The sequence below is a fragment of the Panthera uncia genome (genome assembly GCF_023721935.1).
Source record: "Panthera uncia isolate 11264 chromosome A1 unlocalized genomic scaffold, Puncia_PCG_1.0 HiC_scaffold_16, whole genome shotgun sequence".
Lineage (NCBI taxonomy): Eukaryota > Metazoa > Chordata > Mammalia > Carnivora > Felidae > Panthera > Panthera uncia.
This window is the reverse complement of record NW_026057576.1, coordinates 2,189,210-2,205,265: the sequence shown is the minus strand read 5'-3', so window position 1 is coordinate 2,205,265 and position 16,056 is coordinate 2,189,210. Positions and strand designations below refer to the sequence as shown.

The 16,056-nt window shown below is 43.1% G+C and overlaps 2 protein-coding genes across 6 annotated transcripts in view; one reads left to right on the top strand and one right to left on the bottom strand.

Moving 5' to 3' along the window:
• The window catches only part of FGF9 (fibroblast growth factor 9), a 211,428-nt gene extending 202,281 nt beyond the window's left edge, over positions 1-9,147 (bottom strand). For all 3 annotated transcript variants that reach the window (XR_007461197.1, XR_007461195.1, XR_007461196.1), the window contains exon 1: positions 9,136-9,147. The gene's annotated coding sequence lies outside the window, so the exon portion shown is untranslated. The remainder of the gene's footprint in view (positions 1-9,135) is intronic.
• Positions 1-16,056, top strand: part of MICU2 (mitochondrial calcium uptake 2) — a 143,739-nt gene that overhangs the window by 107,367 nt on the left and 20,316 nt on the right. For all 3 annotated transcript variants that reach the window (XM_049647338.1, XM_049647339.1, XM_049647340.1), the window contains exon 7: positions 2,243-2,305. In XM_049647338.1, coding sequence (XP_049503295.1) covers positions 2,243-2,305 — 63 coding nt within the window. The remainder of the gene's footprint in view (positions 1-2,242; positions 2,306-16,056) is intronic.

Here is a 16,056-nt window from a genome sequence, read left to right as displayed (position 1 = left end):
TGTATGGCAGAGATCTGCCGTACAAACATAGTGCATATAGTTAAGACTGTGGTGTTGTACATTTAAAAACTTAAGAAGGGCACCTGGGTGGCTCAGTCGGTTAAGCATCACCTTCCGCTTATGTCATGGTCTCACGGTTTGTGGGTTCGAGCCCCGCATCGGGCTCTGTGCAGATAGCTCAGAGCCTGGAGCCTGCTTCAGATTCTGTCTCTCTCTCTCTCTCTCTCTCTCTCTCTCTCAAAAATAAACATGAAGGGGCACCTGGGTGGCTCAGTCGGTTGAGCATCCGACTTCGGCTCAGGTCATGATCTCAGTTTGTGAGTTCGAGCCCCGCGTCAGGCTCTGTGCTGACAGCTCGGAGCCTGGAGCCTGCTTCAGATTCTCTGTCTCCCTCTCTCTCTGCCCCTCCCCTGCTCATGCTCTGTCTCTCAATAATAAATAAACGTCAACAAAAGTTTTTTAATAAAAAAAATAAACATGAAAAAAAGTTTAAAAAAAAAGAAGGTACATCACATGCTAAGTGTTCTTAGACCAAGGGAAAAGGAAACAGGGACACGAATGTCTTGGAAGTGATGGGTATGTTTATTACCTCGATTGTGGTGATGTATCTCAGATGCATGCATGTGTCCAAACTCATCAAAAGGTATATACATCAATGCATGCAATTTTTTGTATATTAAGTATACTTCAGTAAGGCCGGGGGTGGTGGGGAAAGAAAATTTATGGGAGCTTGATTCACAGTAGTCAAACACTAGAGACAATGCAAACATCTGCCAACAAGTGAATGGACAAGTAGTGATCTATTCAGACAATGGGACACAACTCAACAGTAAAAACAGACTACTTCTGTTCAAACATAAATGAATCTCAAAACCGTTATGCAGAGAGAAGGTTGATAGCACAAAAGAATACATACTATCATTTATTTGATATCATTTATTTGAATTTCTAAAATAAGTGAAACTCATTTAGATGGAGGAAAACAATCAGAAGTCTAATATTCCTCTGTGGGGATGAAGAGAGAAAGGATTGACTGAGAAGAGACACAAAGAACTTTCTGAGAAAATAGAAATGTTCTATACCAGGGTAGGATAGGTTACTCAGGTACATCCACTTGTCAAAATTGTATGGCCATAATTTGTACATTCAATGTATATAAATTTTTCCTCAAGAGATATAAATAACAATTGAAAAGGAATTGGGAATGGGCAGAATCCTGATAATTGTTGAAGGTGAATAATGTGCGGTTTATTACAGAGTTCTCTTTGCTGTGTTTGAAATTTTCCATCATAAAAGTTTTTTAAGGTAGTGCAGTAAGCAAAGGGAGAAAGATATTGAAGTTGGCATTGTACTATTTGATTGTCAACTTGAAAAATAAGGGTAAAACAAATGGAAGACTTTTCAACACTTTTTCTCTAAGATAAGTATGAGGGAGGAGATGTGGAAAAGTTTGAGGGACTTAGAGATAAACTGTTTACCTAAAACAAACATCATAGAGGCAGCCGAACTTGAGATGATTAATTTGGAATTTACCAATTTTCAGATTATTAACAAAGAAGTAGCCTAGGAAAAAAAATGAGTGAAGGTTTGTCTCCTAATCCGTTCAAATCCATAGTTTCAGATTTTGTCTGCATTTAATTTTTGTTTTAAACCTTTTTTTTTTTAATTTGCTTTCCTTTTGAGGATTGGTACAAATGACTCTGAAAGGTAGGTTTCTAAATGTACTCAGTCTCAAGGTACTATTGACAATTTTATTAATGACAGAAATGTAGGTTTTTAAATTATTTTGATGCTTTATGAGTGCATATGGGGAAGAAGACCATTTGTATGATACAAGTGGCTTTTTAAGAGCTACATACTTGAAAATGTGGCCATAAATTATCAATGATACAAAAATTAATTATGAATGAAAATTCTGTTGAAGAATGAGGATAATTATGAAATTCTTACAGAGTGATATCTTTGGAATATGTATGTATTAAGTAAACTAGCTTTCTTAGGAGGAAAGAATGATTCAAATTATAAAAGTGGTAACATCGATACTTGCATATCAGTTTTTCCTTCGATTCCTACCTGATTTAAGAAAAAACAACTAACACTATTAGCTATAATGCAGAAGGAGTTTAAGTTAATGTTTAACGACTCGTATATGTTTTAAAAGGAAAACTGAGTATCTTTTTCTTAGACTGTTTTGAAAAGTCCAGTAGATACACATCTGAATTCGTGTTTGCCGTCTTTTCAGCTGCAGAAGATCATAAGTAAACAAGATGATTTGAAGACAGCAGCTAACGAAACGGACTGCCAGGTATGTGCAGATAAACTCATATTTCCAGACAGATGATGTTTACGGTAGCTTCTCTATTTGTTACATCAACATCCCGACAGAGTTGGGAGATTTATCAGTAACTTTATTTGTCCAAACACCTTGAAGCAATGCGCTGCATTCCCATGGCCCGGACTTCAAAAGGCCCACAAGGGGCTGTGCAGAGAGCAGCCAGCCAGCTGTCCCTGAGCACTGAGTGCTTCCAGTGCCCGTATGTGCGCTCAGAGATACTTCGTGTGCGTATAAGGGTGTCTGTAAAGAAGCAACTGAATACATCTGTACGTCCTTTGTTTCCAATTTCCCCACAAGGAGTAGCACTGCATTGTGCCACACTTTCCCGTTTTTCCTCAATACCTCTCAACATCTCCTTTTTCACAGCTCCATAGTGCGTTGTCATGTAGATGTAAGCAGCTTGTGTGATCATTCCCCTCTGTAAAGACATTTAACATATGTCCAGTCTTCTGATGTTGCAAATAATGCTGCAGTTAATAATCCTGTAATTATAACATTTTTTATATATGGGAATGTATCCGAAGGATAGCTTCCCAGAAACGTGATTGCTGGGTCAAAAGGTTGAGCATTTCTAAGGTTGTCGATAAACTTTGACAAGTAGTGGCAAGTATCTTCTGTAGAAAATGAACCATTTTTCGTTCCCACCACTAATGTGTATCAGAAAATTTTCTATGGATAATCTTTCAATCAGCTCTCGTCCTGCAGCATATTTACCACGAGATTTTCTTAAATTTTCAAGTCATTTCATTTTTTAGAGCATGTCTTCAAATTTTTCAAATTGTTAAAATCACAGTTCTTTCTTAGATGTCATCCCTTTGAGCAATCCTGTGCTGGACTTCCTTTTTCCATATCCAAGTCCTTGAATGGAATTCCCTTTTCCTAGATGTCTGTGTCCTGTGCATTCCCATCTTACCCTGTATGTCCGCCATCATAACACCTGTCACATGTTAGGATAATTGCCTAATTGTCTGTGTCCTTCTCTGAACTATAAGCATCATTCCTCTCTTTACAGTTGTTTGAAGTTAGGGAGCAGTCCACAAGACCACCTCAGGTTCCATAATTCACTGGAAGGACTCCCAGAGCTCACTGAAAGTTGTTAGGTTCGTGGTTACATTTTCTTACAGTGAGCAGATACAAATTAAAATCAACCAGAGGAAGAGACGCATGAGGCAGAGGTCCGGAAAGTCCCACAAGCAGAGGTTCCATTTGACCTCTCCTGGTAGAGTCACGGACGGTGTCAACTTTCCCAGCAAAGACGTATAACTGTACGCCCGGAATAGTGCCCACTACTCCAGAGATTTTCTGGGGGTCAGCCATATAAACCTGGTTGGCTCCCCACGTGGTTAACGTCTGTTCCTAGCCATTCTGGAGGTCAGGCTGAGAGCCTGTGAGCCAGGCCACCAGGCTAAATCTCATGGTTAGTCTGGGATGGCCCCAAGCCCCCAAGTAAATAAGACCCTTCACGTGGAGATCACCTCCCAGCAGCCCAGGACAAAGGCCAGACCTCTACCTGGGTACAGTTCATTCTTTACTACAAAAATTGTATCTCGTTGTATCTGCATAGCCTGGGAAAGCACCAGGCATGCTCTACCTGCTCGGCAAATATTTGTAAATGAATGAGCAAATATTTAATCATATGAATGTAACATTTTTATTATTGATTGTTAAGATTGCTTTTAAATACTTGCTATTAGAAACATGCCCGCAGTAAGTAGCTAAACATGTAAATTTAGGAGAGTTCTAAAGGTGAGATTGTTGGGTCAGAGGCATGGACACTTTTAAGACTTTTGATTCCCATAGCCAAACTGCCTTCTGGAAGGGTTATGAAATTTACAGTCCCACCGTCGTTGAGTAGGCATGTCCCCCTGTCAGCAGTCTCTCTGGGGTTGGTATCTGTTTTGTTTTGGTTAAGCAGTGCCGTTTGATGGGGGAAAAGGTATCTCAGCTGTTCTTTTTTCAAGACATTTTATAAAGTTTCTGTTTTTGTTCTTTGGGAATTTCTTTACGTTTTTCTTGGCATTTATTTTTAAGAGTATTTATGTTTAAGAATATTAACCTAGTGTCTTAAAATTAATGAAATTTTTGTCAGATTTGGTTTTGTTTACGGTGTTTTGGTTATAAGTCTTTTTATTTTTATGTGGTCATATTTGTTGGTCTTTTAATTTTATTATCTGGTTACTTTCATTTTATTATCTAGTTACTTTCATTTTTTAAAATGTCTTTCCTGGGGCGCCTGGGTGGCGCAGTCGGTTAAGCGTCCGACTTCAGCCAGGTCACGATCTCGCGGTCCGTGAGTTCGAGCCCCGCGTCAGGCTCTGTGCTGACGGCTCGGAGCCTGGAGCCTGTTTCCGATTCTGCGTCTCCCTCTCTCTCTGCCCCTCCCCCGTTCATGCTCTGTCTCTCTCTGTCCCAAAAAAAATAAATAAAAAACGTTGAAAAAAAAAAAAAATGTCTTTCCTCCGTCGAAATCGGTTAGAAATACTAACCTGTGTTATCCTCTGGTTTAGTTATGCTTTTGTTTTTTTACATTTCGTTTTTTTCATTCATCTGAAGTTTGTTTCTTAAGGGCATCCCTAGTGACATGACTTCTTTATTGTGCGAAATTCTTTTCCCTCAAGGGAAACGTTATTGCAATTAAGCAGCAAGTCTATTGGATTTTTTGTTTAGCCTGGCTTCCTAGGAGTCCCTCCAGTGTCTGCACGGCTTAGTGTCCAGCCAGAGGTCATGCTGAGACACTGGAGCCGTTAAGGTGTGTCCTCTCTTCCCCCGCTGATGGGTCTGCGTAAGGCTGGGCGTGCATTCCCTCTCAAGGCTCTTCTGACCTGTGCCAGCTCTTCGAGCAAGGACGGGCGGTGAGCTGGAGCCGCTGTGCTCTCCGCCGTGTAATTCGCACAACCCGGAGCACAGGGAGAGCTCGGCGAGCCCTCGTGGTGGGCTCGCCCCCGAAAGCAGTCTTTTGGGCACCTGGCCATCTATCTGCCCGCTTCAAGGAGGCTTGCGGTCTCAGTTAAAGGAGTCACAACGATCCCCAAATGAGTCCCCTCCGTCAGCAGCAGGGAGATGGTTTCGGAGAGCCTGCGGCTCTCTGCTAGAACTGCCCCAGGGTACAGCTGGAAAGGCAGAAAGGCCGTAGGCTGTGTGCTGCCCAAAGTTTAGTGGTTCGTTTGAAGAACACGACTCGGGGCGCCTGGGTGGCTCGGTCGGTTAAGACTCTGACTTTGCCTCAGGACATGATCTCACAGTCCATGAGTTCGAGCCCTGCATCGGGCTCCGTGCAGACGGCTCAGAGCCTGGAACCTGCTTCGGATTCTGTCTCCCCTCTCGCTCTCTGCCCCTCCCCCGCTCGCACTCTGTCTCTCAAAAATAAACATTAAAAAAGAAAAAGAAAAACACTTCTCACTTCGTTATATGCCTTTGGTTGAATTCCACAGCACTGAATAGTTGTGTCTTGACCACTTTGTCCAGCTCTCTAGTTTTTAGGGAGAGGACCTCACTCTACCCTGTAGGAAGTCAGAAGACAGTTATCGTGTTTTAAGTGGCCAGTAGATTTACACTGGCTTTTAATAAACATGGTTACTAAGTTCCAAAAGCAAATATTGTAGGTAAATCAACATAGTTAATATGGTATAAAATGTTACCCTTTATTTTTTTTTTTAAGTTTATTTATTATTTTTAGGAGAGAGAGTGAGAGCAGGGGAGGGGCAGAGAGAGAGAAGGAGACTCAGAAGCCGAAGCAGGCTCCAGGCTCCGAGCTGTCTGCACAGAGCCCGACACGGGGCTCGAACCCATGAACCGTGAGATCATGACCTGAGCCTAAGTCGGACGCTTAACCGACTTAGCCACTCAGGCGCCCCTAAAATTTTACCCTTTAAAATAAATACCATACTCTATACCAGAAGCATGAAGTAGAATGTGTTTTGATGTGGCTTATATTAATGGCACTGAATGTTTAATAACTAGTTGTTAAGGTATATGAAAAGTAAAGGTTAAGACTTTAAAGGTCTAGGGAGTAAAATATGTAGCATGGGGAACGTAGTCAGTCGTTTCTTTTTTTTTTTTTTTAATTTTTTTTTAACGTGTATTTATTTTTGAGACAGAGAGAGACAGAGCATGAATGGGGGAGTGGCAGAGAGAGAGGGAGACACAGAATCCGAAACAGGCTCCAGGCTCTGAGCGGTCAGCACACAGACTGACGCGGGGCTCGAACTCACGGACCGCGAGATCATGACCTGAACCGAAGTTGGACGCTCAACCGACTGAGCCACCCAGGCGCCCCCATAGTCAGTCGTTTCTTGATGGGGTCGTATGGCGACAAGTGGCAGCCATGCTTGTGGGCGTGGCATAATGTACAGAGACGTTGAATCCCTGTGGTTCCCCGAGACTAATGCAACTTTGGGGGTCAACTAAGCACAAATAGACAAATTCAAAAACGAAAACGAAAATACTTGAAAGAATGTACATGAAAGAAACTATAACCACTAATTTTAACTCAGGAACATAAGAGAAGATTGGAATACATAAAAAGAGACGCTTTATTCTTAGCTAGGAAGAGTGAGCACCGTAAAGTGGCCAGGTCCCACAAAATCAATCTGTGAATTCCATACCGTCTGGGTCAGAACTCAATGGCTGAGAAATTGATTTGGGTGTGGCGTGTTTGGGTTTTGGGTGGATTTTTGGCGATAGTGGTTACAGAGGAAGTGGATGCAGGTAGGAGGTGTTCAAAACCTTGGCAGAATGGTCCTTAACTTCATCTTGAAGAATAAACATGAGAGGGAATGAGAACATTCTGGAAAATGCAGGTAATGAGAGGGATAATGAAGTGGTGTAGTGAGAAACAGAACGGTCAGAATACAAACCCAAAGACATATGGCTGTGGGTATACGATGTAGATATTTTGAATCAGTAGGAAAAAAACGAGTTACCAAATTACTCTTCTGCGACCCAGAAGCCTGGAGGTCTTCCCTGCTCTCTCCTTACCCCTCCCATCCAGTTGCCACGAGTCGCTGCCCCCTCCATCCCTTTGGCTTCTGTTTCCACCACTGTCATCAGACCAGCTTCATTTCCCACTCGACTTACGGCAGCGGCCTCCTGACTCACCTCTCTGCATCCACCTGGGTCACTTCTTTTCAGTTACTCAATTTATTTTTTAATTTACAGCCAAGTTAGCATGCAGGGCACTAGTGATTTCCGGAGTAGATTCCAGTGATTCATCCCCTTTGTATCACACCCAGTGCTCATCCCAACAAGTGTCCTCCTTAATGCCCCTCCCCCACTTGGCCCATCCCCCCTCCCACCACCCCTCCAGCAACCCTCAGTTTCTTCTCTGTATTTAAGAGTCTCTTCTGTTTTGTCCCCCTCCTTGTTTTTATATTATTTTTGCTTCCCTTCCCTATGTTCATCTGTTTTGTATCTTAAAGTCCACATATGAGTGAAGTCATACGATATTTGTCTTTCTCTGACTAATTTCGCCTAGCATAATACTCTGTAATTCCATCCACGTTGTTGCAAATGGCAAGATTTCATTCTTTTTGATCACCGAATAATACTCCATGGTATATATATATATACACACCACATCTGCATCCATTCATCCGTCGATGGGCATTTGGGCTCTTTCCATACTTTGGCTGTTGTTGAAAGCACTGCTATAAACATTGGGGTGCATGTGCCTCTTTGAAACAGCACACCTGTGTCATTTCTAGTTCATTTTTCACATTATAGACAGGTGACCTAAAAGCACAAGTAAAATGTGACTGCCCTCGCCAGCCATTCTTCCAGCCTCCAGCTGTCCCATTTTCTCTGTAGCATATACCACAGTGGTTAAGAACTCAGGCCCAGGAAGACTGTTCACATGCTGCTTTATCTGTTAATAGCTGTGTGGCTCTGGGCAAATTAGTTTACTTCTCTTTGCATAAAACTGAGTTTCTTCGTTGTAAACTGAGAATAATAGTAATCTACCTCAGGTGTTTTTGAGGACTAAATTAGTTAATATATTTAAATCTCTTAGAACTGTGCTTAACACATAAGCGATATATATGTATTTGCTATTATATTTATTATTACTGCTTTCTACACCCCAGCCATACAGCACCATGCTCCGTTGTTCCTGTTTGCAAAGTTTATTCCCACTTCTCTTTATTTGTGACTTTTTTATTTATTTCGAGAGAGGGTGCCAATGAACGAGGGGCAGAGAGAGAGGACAAGAGAGAGAATCCTGTGCGGGCTCTGCTCTGTCAGTGCAAAGCCCAAAGCGGGGCTCGAGCTCACCCGCCGCGGGGCTTGAACTCATGAGCTGAGATAGTGACCTGAGCAGAAGTCGGATGCTTAACCGACCGAGCCACCCAGGTGCCCCCCCCACCACCACTTCGTATTTTCTTAACTTCAGTTCAAACCTTAGATCTCTGTTTAAACGGTATTTTTCTTAGGAAAGCCTCCCCTGAGCTGCCCTCATAGCTCCTTGAATTTCTTCCCAATACTTCCGTTGTTGGATTACTATTTTTAATAACTTGTTTAATGCCCAGTTACCCAAGAGGAACAGGAAACCATGGAGCCCCAAGGCCTAACAAAATGTCTGACACATGATGGGCATTTACTACATCCTTGTGTGTGACTGACTCCTGGGGTGACTGGCTAAACAGTTCTGAGTGTGTGTATCAGTTCTCATAGCAAAATAAATTCCAAAGAGATCAAATAATGTCAAAATCAAACTGTGGAAATACTTTAGAACGGGTGGGGCTCTTCTCTCAAGATAGCAGTGTAGGAAAATGCAGAACTCAGCCCGTCCCACACAGACACGAAACCCTTAAGTGCACATGGGTCATTTCCCTCTGAGGAAGATCTGAAACTGGAAGAACAGCTTCTCCACAACAAAAGGCAGAAAGACCGCAATGAGATGGGTGGGAGAGGCAGAGACAGGGTCTCACCCAAAACCCCACCCCGACACTGCAGCATAACAGTGAGGCTTCTCACCAGTCCCGTGCTTCTCCCAGAAAAGTGATGGGCTGGTGTCCCACTGAAGACACCCCTGCCCCTGGGACCTGACCCAGAGAGACGAGCCCCCAGAACATGTGGCTTAAAAATGCAAAGGGCCGACATCCGAGGGGCCCGAAGTGCTATAGGAAACCGAGATTCCCCTTTTAAGGAACTCACGTGCAGTCTCGCTCTACCCACGACCCAGCAGAAAAATAGCAGTTTGGAAAGCACCACGGCTATAAAAGAAACCAGTTGATAATCTCAGAACGTCTGTTGGGAGAGCAAGGGACCATCGAAACTCTCCCTGGGGACAGAGGTGCCGGCAGAAGCCAACTTTGCACTCTCCGCCTACCCTGCTAGCACCAGTGGGTGGGCTCGGAGGCGGCACCCTCCTCCTGCGTTGCTGAGACGGGTGGGGGCAAGCGGTCACCATCCCATCCCACTGCCTCGAGGAAGCTGGAGAGCACACAAGGGTTCACTGCCCCCCTCCCTAGCTGGGGCAGGCAAGCACAACATCCATGGCATCCTCTCACTCCCTGGATAAAGCTGGGCAGTGGAGACAGTTGCAGCGCTCCCCCACTGGCCGGGGCTGTCATTTTCCCGGCTTAAAGCCAGCATGCGTGCACAGACAAGAAAGTCTCCCACGACATTCCTGAAGTCCACAGGTGTATAGTCAAGACACTTTCCCCTGCTTGTCTGAAGCCAGCAAGCATGCCCTACCCCATACACCTTGCCTAGCTAACGCCAGCAGGTGCATGCCGTCCACACGGGGGCCACCACTCAATCACCTGGCCCTGGTGGCCGAAGTGGCCAACAATCCTGAGCTCCACAGGAACGCTAACACAGTTCTTGGCAGACCACCACCATCAGGGCACTGCATAGACAGCAGACTGAAACACAGCCCGTCTTCTGGAAAAAAGGCCTATGTACTTAGCTTGGAGCTTCAGTCTAAGGGACAGGCTTCGGGTTTCCCATGCATATATAGATTAAGGAGGTGCCCCCAGAGAACCTAAGCAGGGGCACACCATCCTTGCACACCCCCTCGGCCTTCCAGGTCTCAACTCTGAGAAAGGAGCTCTTACACTTATCTGGAACCCCAGTTTTTTACAGCTGTCACCCAGGGGGCACCTCTAAATCTCCTGGTCTGGAGGCAGCAGGGACTATGATTGTAGCCCCACAGGACTATATATACTTTTATATTTTAAAACTTTTTTTTAAAATGTTCAATTATTTTTGAGAGAGAGAGAGAGACAGAGCACAAGTCAGGGAGGGGCAGAGAGAGAGGGAGACACAGAATCCGAAGCAGGCTCCAGGGTCTGAGCTGTCAGCACAGAGCCCGACGGGGGGCTTAAACTCACGAACCGTGAGATCATGACCTGAGCCGAAGTCGGACACTTAACCGACTGAGCCACCGAGGCACCCCTATACTTTTATACGTTAAAAGCTGCTGCCTAAGAGTGTGCTTGCAGTCAACCTGAAACTCGGTGTAAATGAGATTCCTCTCTTGGAACAGGCAGGTCTTGGCACACCCTAACACCGGGGACATATCAAGAACGAATCAGGTGGTTTAGACAATTACAAAGGTTCAAGAGACAGCAAAGAGCAAGGTTGGAAGAGAAATTTCATCACCTACACAGGGCACTACATGAAGACTGAGAGCTGTTTCACCTAATACATAGAAACACACCGAGAGTCGAGCAAAATGAAGAAACAGAGAAATATGTTCCAAACAGAAGAGTATGACGAAACCTCAGAAAAAGACCTTAATGAGATGGAGAAAAGTAATCTAAAAAAGAATTTAAGGTAATGGACATAAAAATGCTCATAGAACAGGTCCTGGGTGGCTCAGTTAAGTGGCCAACTTCAGCTCAGGTCATGATCTCACGTTTCACGAGTTCAAGCCCCACATCAGGCTCTCTGTGCTGACAGCTCAGAGCCTGGAGCCTGCTTCACATTCTGTATCTCCCTCTCTCTCTGCCCTTCCCCCACTCACACTCTGTCTCTCTCTCAAAATGAGTAAACATTTGGAGGGGAAAAAATGCTCAAAGAACTTAGGGGGAGAATGGATGAACACAGTGTGAGCTTCAACAAAGAGATAGTATAAGAAAGGACCAAGAGGGGTTCGGTGGCAGGCTAGATGAAACAGAACAGATCAGTGACCTAGAAGACTGCAGTAGAACTCACCAAAGCAGAGTAATGAAAAGGAAAGAAGTTTTAAAAAATGAAGGTAACTTGAGGAACCTCTTAGATAACATCAAATAGAGTAACACTTACATTATAAGGTCCCAGGAGAAGAGAGAGGAGAGACCAGGAAAGTATTTGAAGAAATAATGGCTAAAAACTTCCCTCACCAGGAGAAGGAAATAGACATGTAGGTCCAGAAGGCTCAGAGGGTTCCAAATAAGAGGAGTCCAAAGAGATCCACACCAAGACACATCATAATTAAAATGTCAAAAGTTAAAGAGAGAATCTTAAGAGCAGAAAGAGAAAAACAAATTGTCACATACAAGGGAAATCCCATAAGGTTATCAGGAGATTTCTTGGCAGAAACTTTTTGCAGACCAAAAGAGAGTGGCATGGCATATTCAAAGTGGTGAAAGGAAAACATCTTTGAACTAGGAGTGCAGGCACATGTCAAATATTACAAAAGATTGAATCAGTAATCAGAAACCTCCTAAGAAAAGTCCAGGACCAGATGGCTTCATTGGTGAATTCTACCAAACATTCAAAGAACATTTAATGCCTATACTTCTCAAACTCTTCAAAAACATTGAAAAGGAGGGAAGTTCCCAAGCTCATTTTGCAAGGCCAGCATTGCCCTGATACCAAAACCAAAGAAGGACACAGGGAAGGAAGGAAGGAAGGAAGGAAGGAAGGAAGGAAGGAAGGAAGCAAGGAAGGAAGGAAAATGAAAGAAAATGAAAGTAAATAAAATTACAGGCCAATATGCCTGATGAACATACATGCAGAAATCAACAAAATATTAACAGACCAAAATAACAATACATCAAAAACATCTTACATCGCGATCAAGTGGGATTTATTCCAGGGATGCAAGTATGGTCAGCATCCGCAAATCGATCAAGACGGTATACACATCAGCAAAATGAAGGATAAAAATCATATTATTTTTGTGAATGCACAAAAAAGCATTTGAGAAAATTTAACATCCATTTATGAGAAAAACTCAACAAAATGGATATAAAGGGAATGTACTCCAACATCACAAAGGCCGTAAATGACAGACCCACAACTATCATCATCCTCAATGGTGAAAAGCTAAAAGCTTCTCGTCTAAGATCAGGAACGAGATAAGGATGCCTACTCATGCCACTTTGATTCAACATAGTATTGGAAGTCCTAGCCAGAACAACCAGGAAAGAAAAAAATCAGTGACATCCAAATTGGAAAGGAAAAAGTAAAACTTTCACTATTTGCAGACAACATGATATGGAAAAAGACTCTACAAAAAAAAAAAAAAAAAAAAAACTGTCAGAACTAATAAGTGAATTCAATAAAGTTACAAGATACAAAATTAATATACAAACATCTGTTGCATTTCTGTACACTAACAAAATATCAGGAAAATCAAGAAAATAATCCCACTTACAATTGCATTAATAAGAATGAAAAACTTAGGAATAAATTGAACTAAGGAGGTGAAAGACCTATACACTGAAAACCACAAGACACTGATGAAAGAAATTGAAGATGACACAAATAAATGGGAAGATATTTTGTGTCAGGGGTTAGAAAAATCAATGTTGTTAAATGTCCATAAACCCAAAGCAATCTACAAATGCATTGCAATCCCTGTCAAAGTTCCAATGACATTTTTTGCCGGATTGGAATAATTCCATAACTTACGTGGAAGTAACCACAAAAGACCCCAAAGAGCCAAAGCACAGTGTTAAGAAAGAACAACAAAGTCAGAGGTTACTGTGCCTGGTTTCAAATGGGATTATAAAGCTGTAATCATCAAAACCGTGTAGTATTGCCACAAAAATGGACACAGAGGACAATGGAACTATACATGGAGATAACCCACAAATAAACCCACATGTATGTGGTCAGGTAATTTTCAACAAAGGAGGCAAGAAAATACAATGGGGAAGAGGCAGTCAGTCTATTTAGTAAACAGCGTTGGGAAAATTGGAGAGCTACTACACACAAAATAATGAAACTGGACCACATACAAAAAATTAACTCAAAATGGATTCAAGACTTGCATGTGAGACCTAAAGCCATAAAATGCCCAAGAAGAAAACATAAGCAATAAGCTCCTTGACATCAGTCCTAGTAATTTTTTTTATCTGACTCCAAAAGCAAAGGAAACAAAAGCAAAAATAAACAAACGGGACTACATCGAACCAAAAAGCTTCTGTACAGCAAAGGAAACCCTCAACCAAACAGAGAAGCAACCTATAAATGTCAGAAGATATTTGAGAATCATATATCTGAATAAGGGTTAACGTCCAGAATATATATATAGAAAGAACTCGTATAACTCAATAGGAAAAATAATCCAGTTAAAACATGGACAGAGGATTTGCATAGACATTTTTGTACAGAAGACACACAGATATCCAACAGGCACATGAAAAGATGCTCAACATCCCTTATCACCAAGGAAATGCAAATCAGAGCCATAATGAGATAGCACCTACACCTGTCAGAATGGCTAGTATCAAAATGACAAGAAATAACAAAATGTTGGCAAGGATTTGGAGAAAAGAGAACCTCGTGCATTGTTGGGATTGTAAATTGGTGCGGCCGCTATGGAAAACCACTTGGAGGTTCCTCAAAATTGAAAATGGAACTACAGTATGATCCAGCAATTCCGCTGCTGAGCATCTGTCCAAAGAAAACAAACACTAATTCAGAAAGGTGTGTGTACCCCTTTTGTTTCATTGCAGCACTATTTTCAAAGCCAAAGTGTGGAAACAACTTAAGTGTCCGTTGAGAGATGAGTGGATAAAGAAAACGTGGCTTATATACCCAGTACTGTTCAGACATAAGAAAATCTTGCCATTTGCCACAACATGGATGGACCTTGAGGGTATCATGCTAAGTAGTATAAGTCGGACCGAGACAAATACTACAGGACTGCACTTACATATGTAATCTAAAAAACAGGACAGAACCCCAAGATTCATAGATACAGAGAACAAGTTGGTGGTTGCGGGAGGGGACGGTGTGTTTTGGGGGGAGTGACACAGGATCAAGAAGTACATACTTTGAGACTCTTTATTTTGGCTCGGGTCACAATGTCACGGTTGTGAGACTGAGCCCCACATCGGGCTCCTCGCTGAGGGTGGACTCTCTCTCTCCCTCTCTCTCTCTGCCCCTCCCCTGCTCGTGGGCATGTGTGTGTACTCTCTCTCTCAAAATAAACATTAAAAAAAATAAGATAAAAATGGAGAGGGAGGCAAACCATAAGAGGCTCTTAAGTACATCCAAGTGACTAAAATGAAATAACTGACAATTCCACTGACCACCAGATGCAGGGAAACCGGATCACTCATCCACTGCTGGTGGGAACGTAAAATGATACTGCTGCTCCGATAAAATGGTAACTGCACGCCTGGCCATCCATCCCAAAGAAATAAAAACTATGTTCACACTAACACCTGTCCACAGAGGTGTCGAGCAGCTTTATTTGTCATAGCCCCCAGACTGGAAACAACCCAGCTGTCCTTCAACAGGTGAATGGTTAAACTGGTAATCCATACAGCGGAACACTGTTCTACAAGAAACGAGAGCAGACGATTGATACGGCAACAGCCTGAGTGAATATCCAGAGAATTGGGCTGCACAAAAATGCCAATGCCAGAAGGCTACACACTGAGTCCATGTATGTAGCATTTTGAAATGACAAAATTATAGAAAAGGAAGTTGATTAGCGGTTGCCAGAGGTCAAAGAGAGGGTCGGGGCTGGAGAGAAGTCAGTGTGGCCACAAGAGCAGATGAAGGGTCATCGTAGTGAAGAAAATGTTCTTCTGTGTGTTGACTGTATCCACTTATCTGATGATGTTTTTGCAAGATGTCATCAGTCACCACCGGAGGAAACTGAGTAAAGGGTACAAGAGATCGTTCTGCATTATTTGGTACCATTGCATGTGAATCTTCCATTATCTCGAAATACAAGAAACTTTTAATGTAAATAAGGGGCTTATGGGGACACGCATTTGTTCCTTGTATTATGTGTTATGGACCGCAAGACTGGATGTTCTGTGTCTTTTGCCGATTTGTTCTGTTTCTCGCTGTGGTGCCTGTGCTTAGTTGTCTTCCTGTTTCTTTCGTTCCTGCCCGTGCCCTGCCCAGACCTCATCGCTGCAGTGGAGCACAAATGGAACTCTCTCTGCTACTCTTCCCACCTGATCTGGAACTAATTTATCTTTGTCCTTCTCCGCTGCTGGCATTGCATTTCGGTGCGCTGTTCCATGCACAAAAGGGGTGGAGGCAAGGGGGAGGAGACTCCCCTGGGCAGATGCAGCCCTTGCTGAAGAGCCTGTGTTCTGTTGATCCTCCTGATCTCCTTAAGGCTCTGAGACACAGCTCACTCCTCCCCGCCGAAGTACATTCAACTCTGTGGGCTTAGGGTTGGTCCCTCTGTAACATAGTCCCCTGAAAGAGTCTGCCCTCGAGACCTCCTTCCCTCTGCGTAAGTCTCCCCAAGCTCTAGAGGAGCTTCTTTTGGAGTTGGCCTTACCTGTCCCCACTACTCTGCTGTCACTAAATTAACGTTT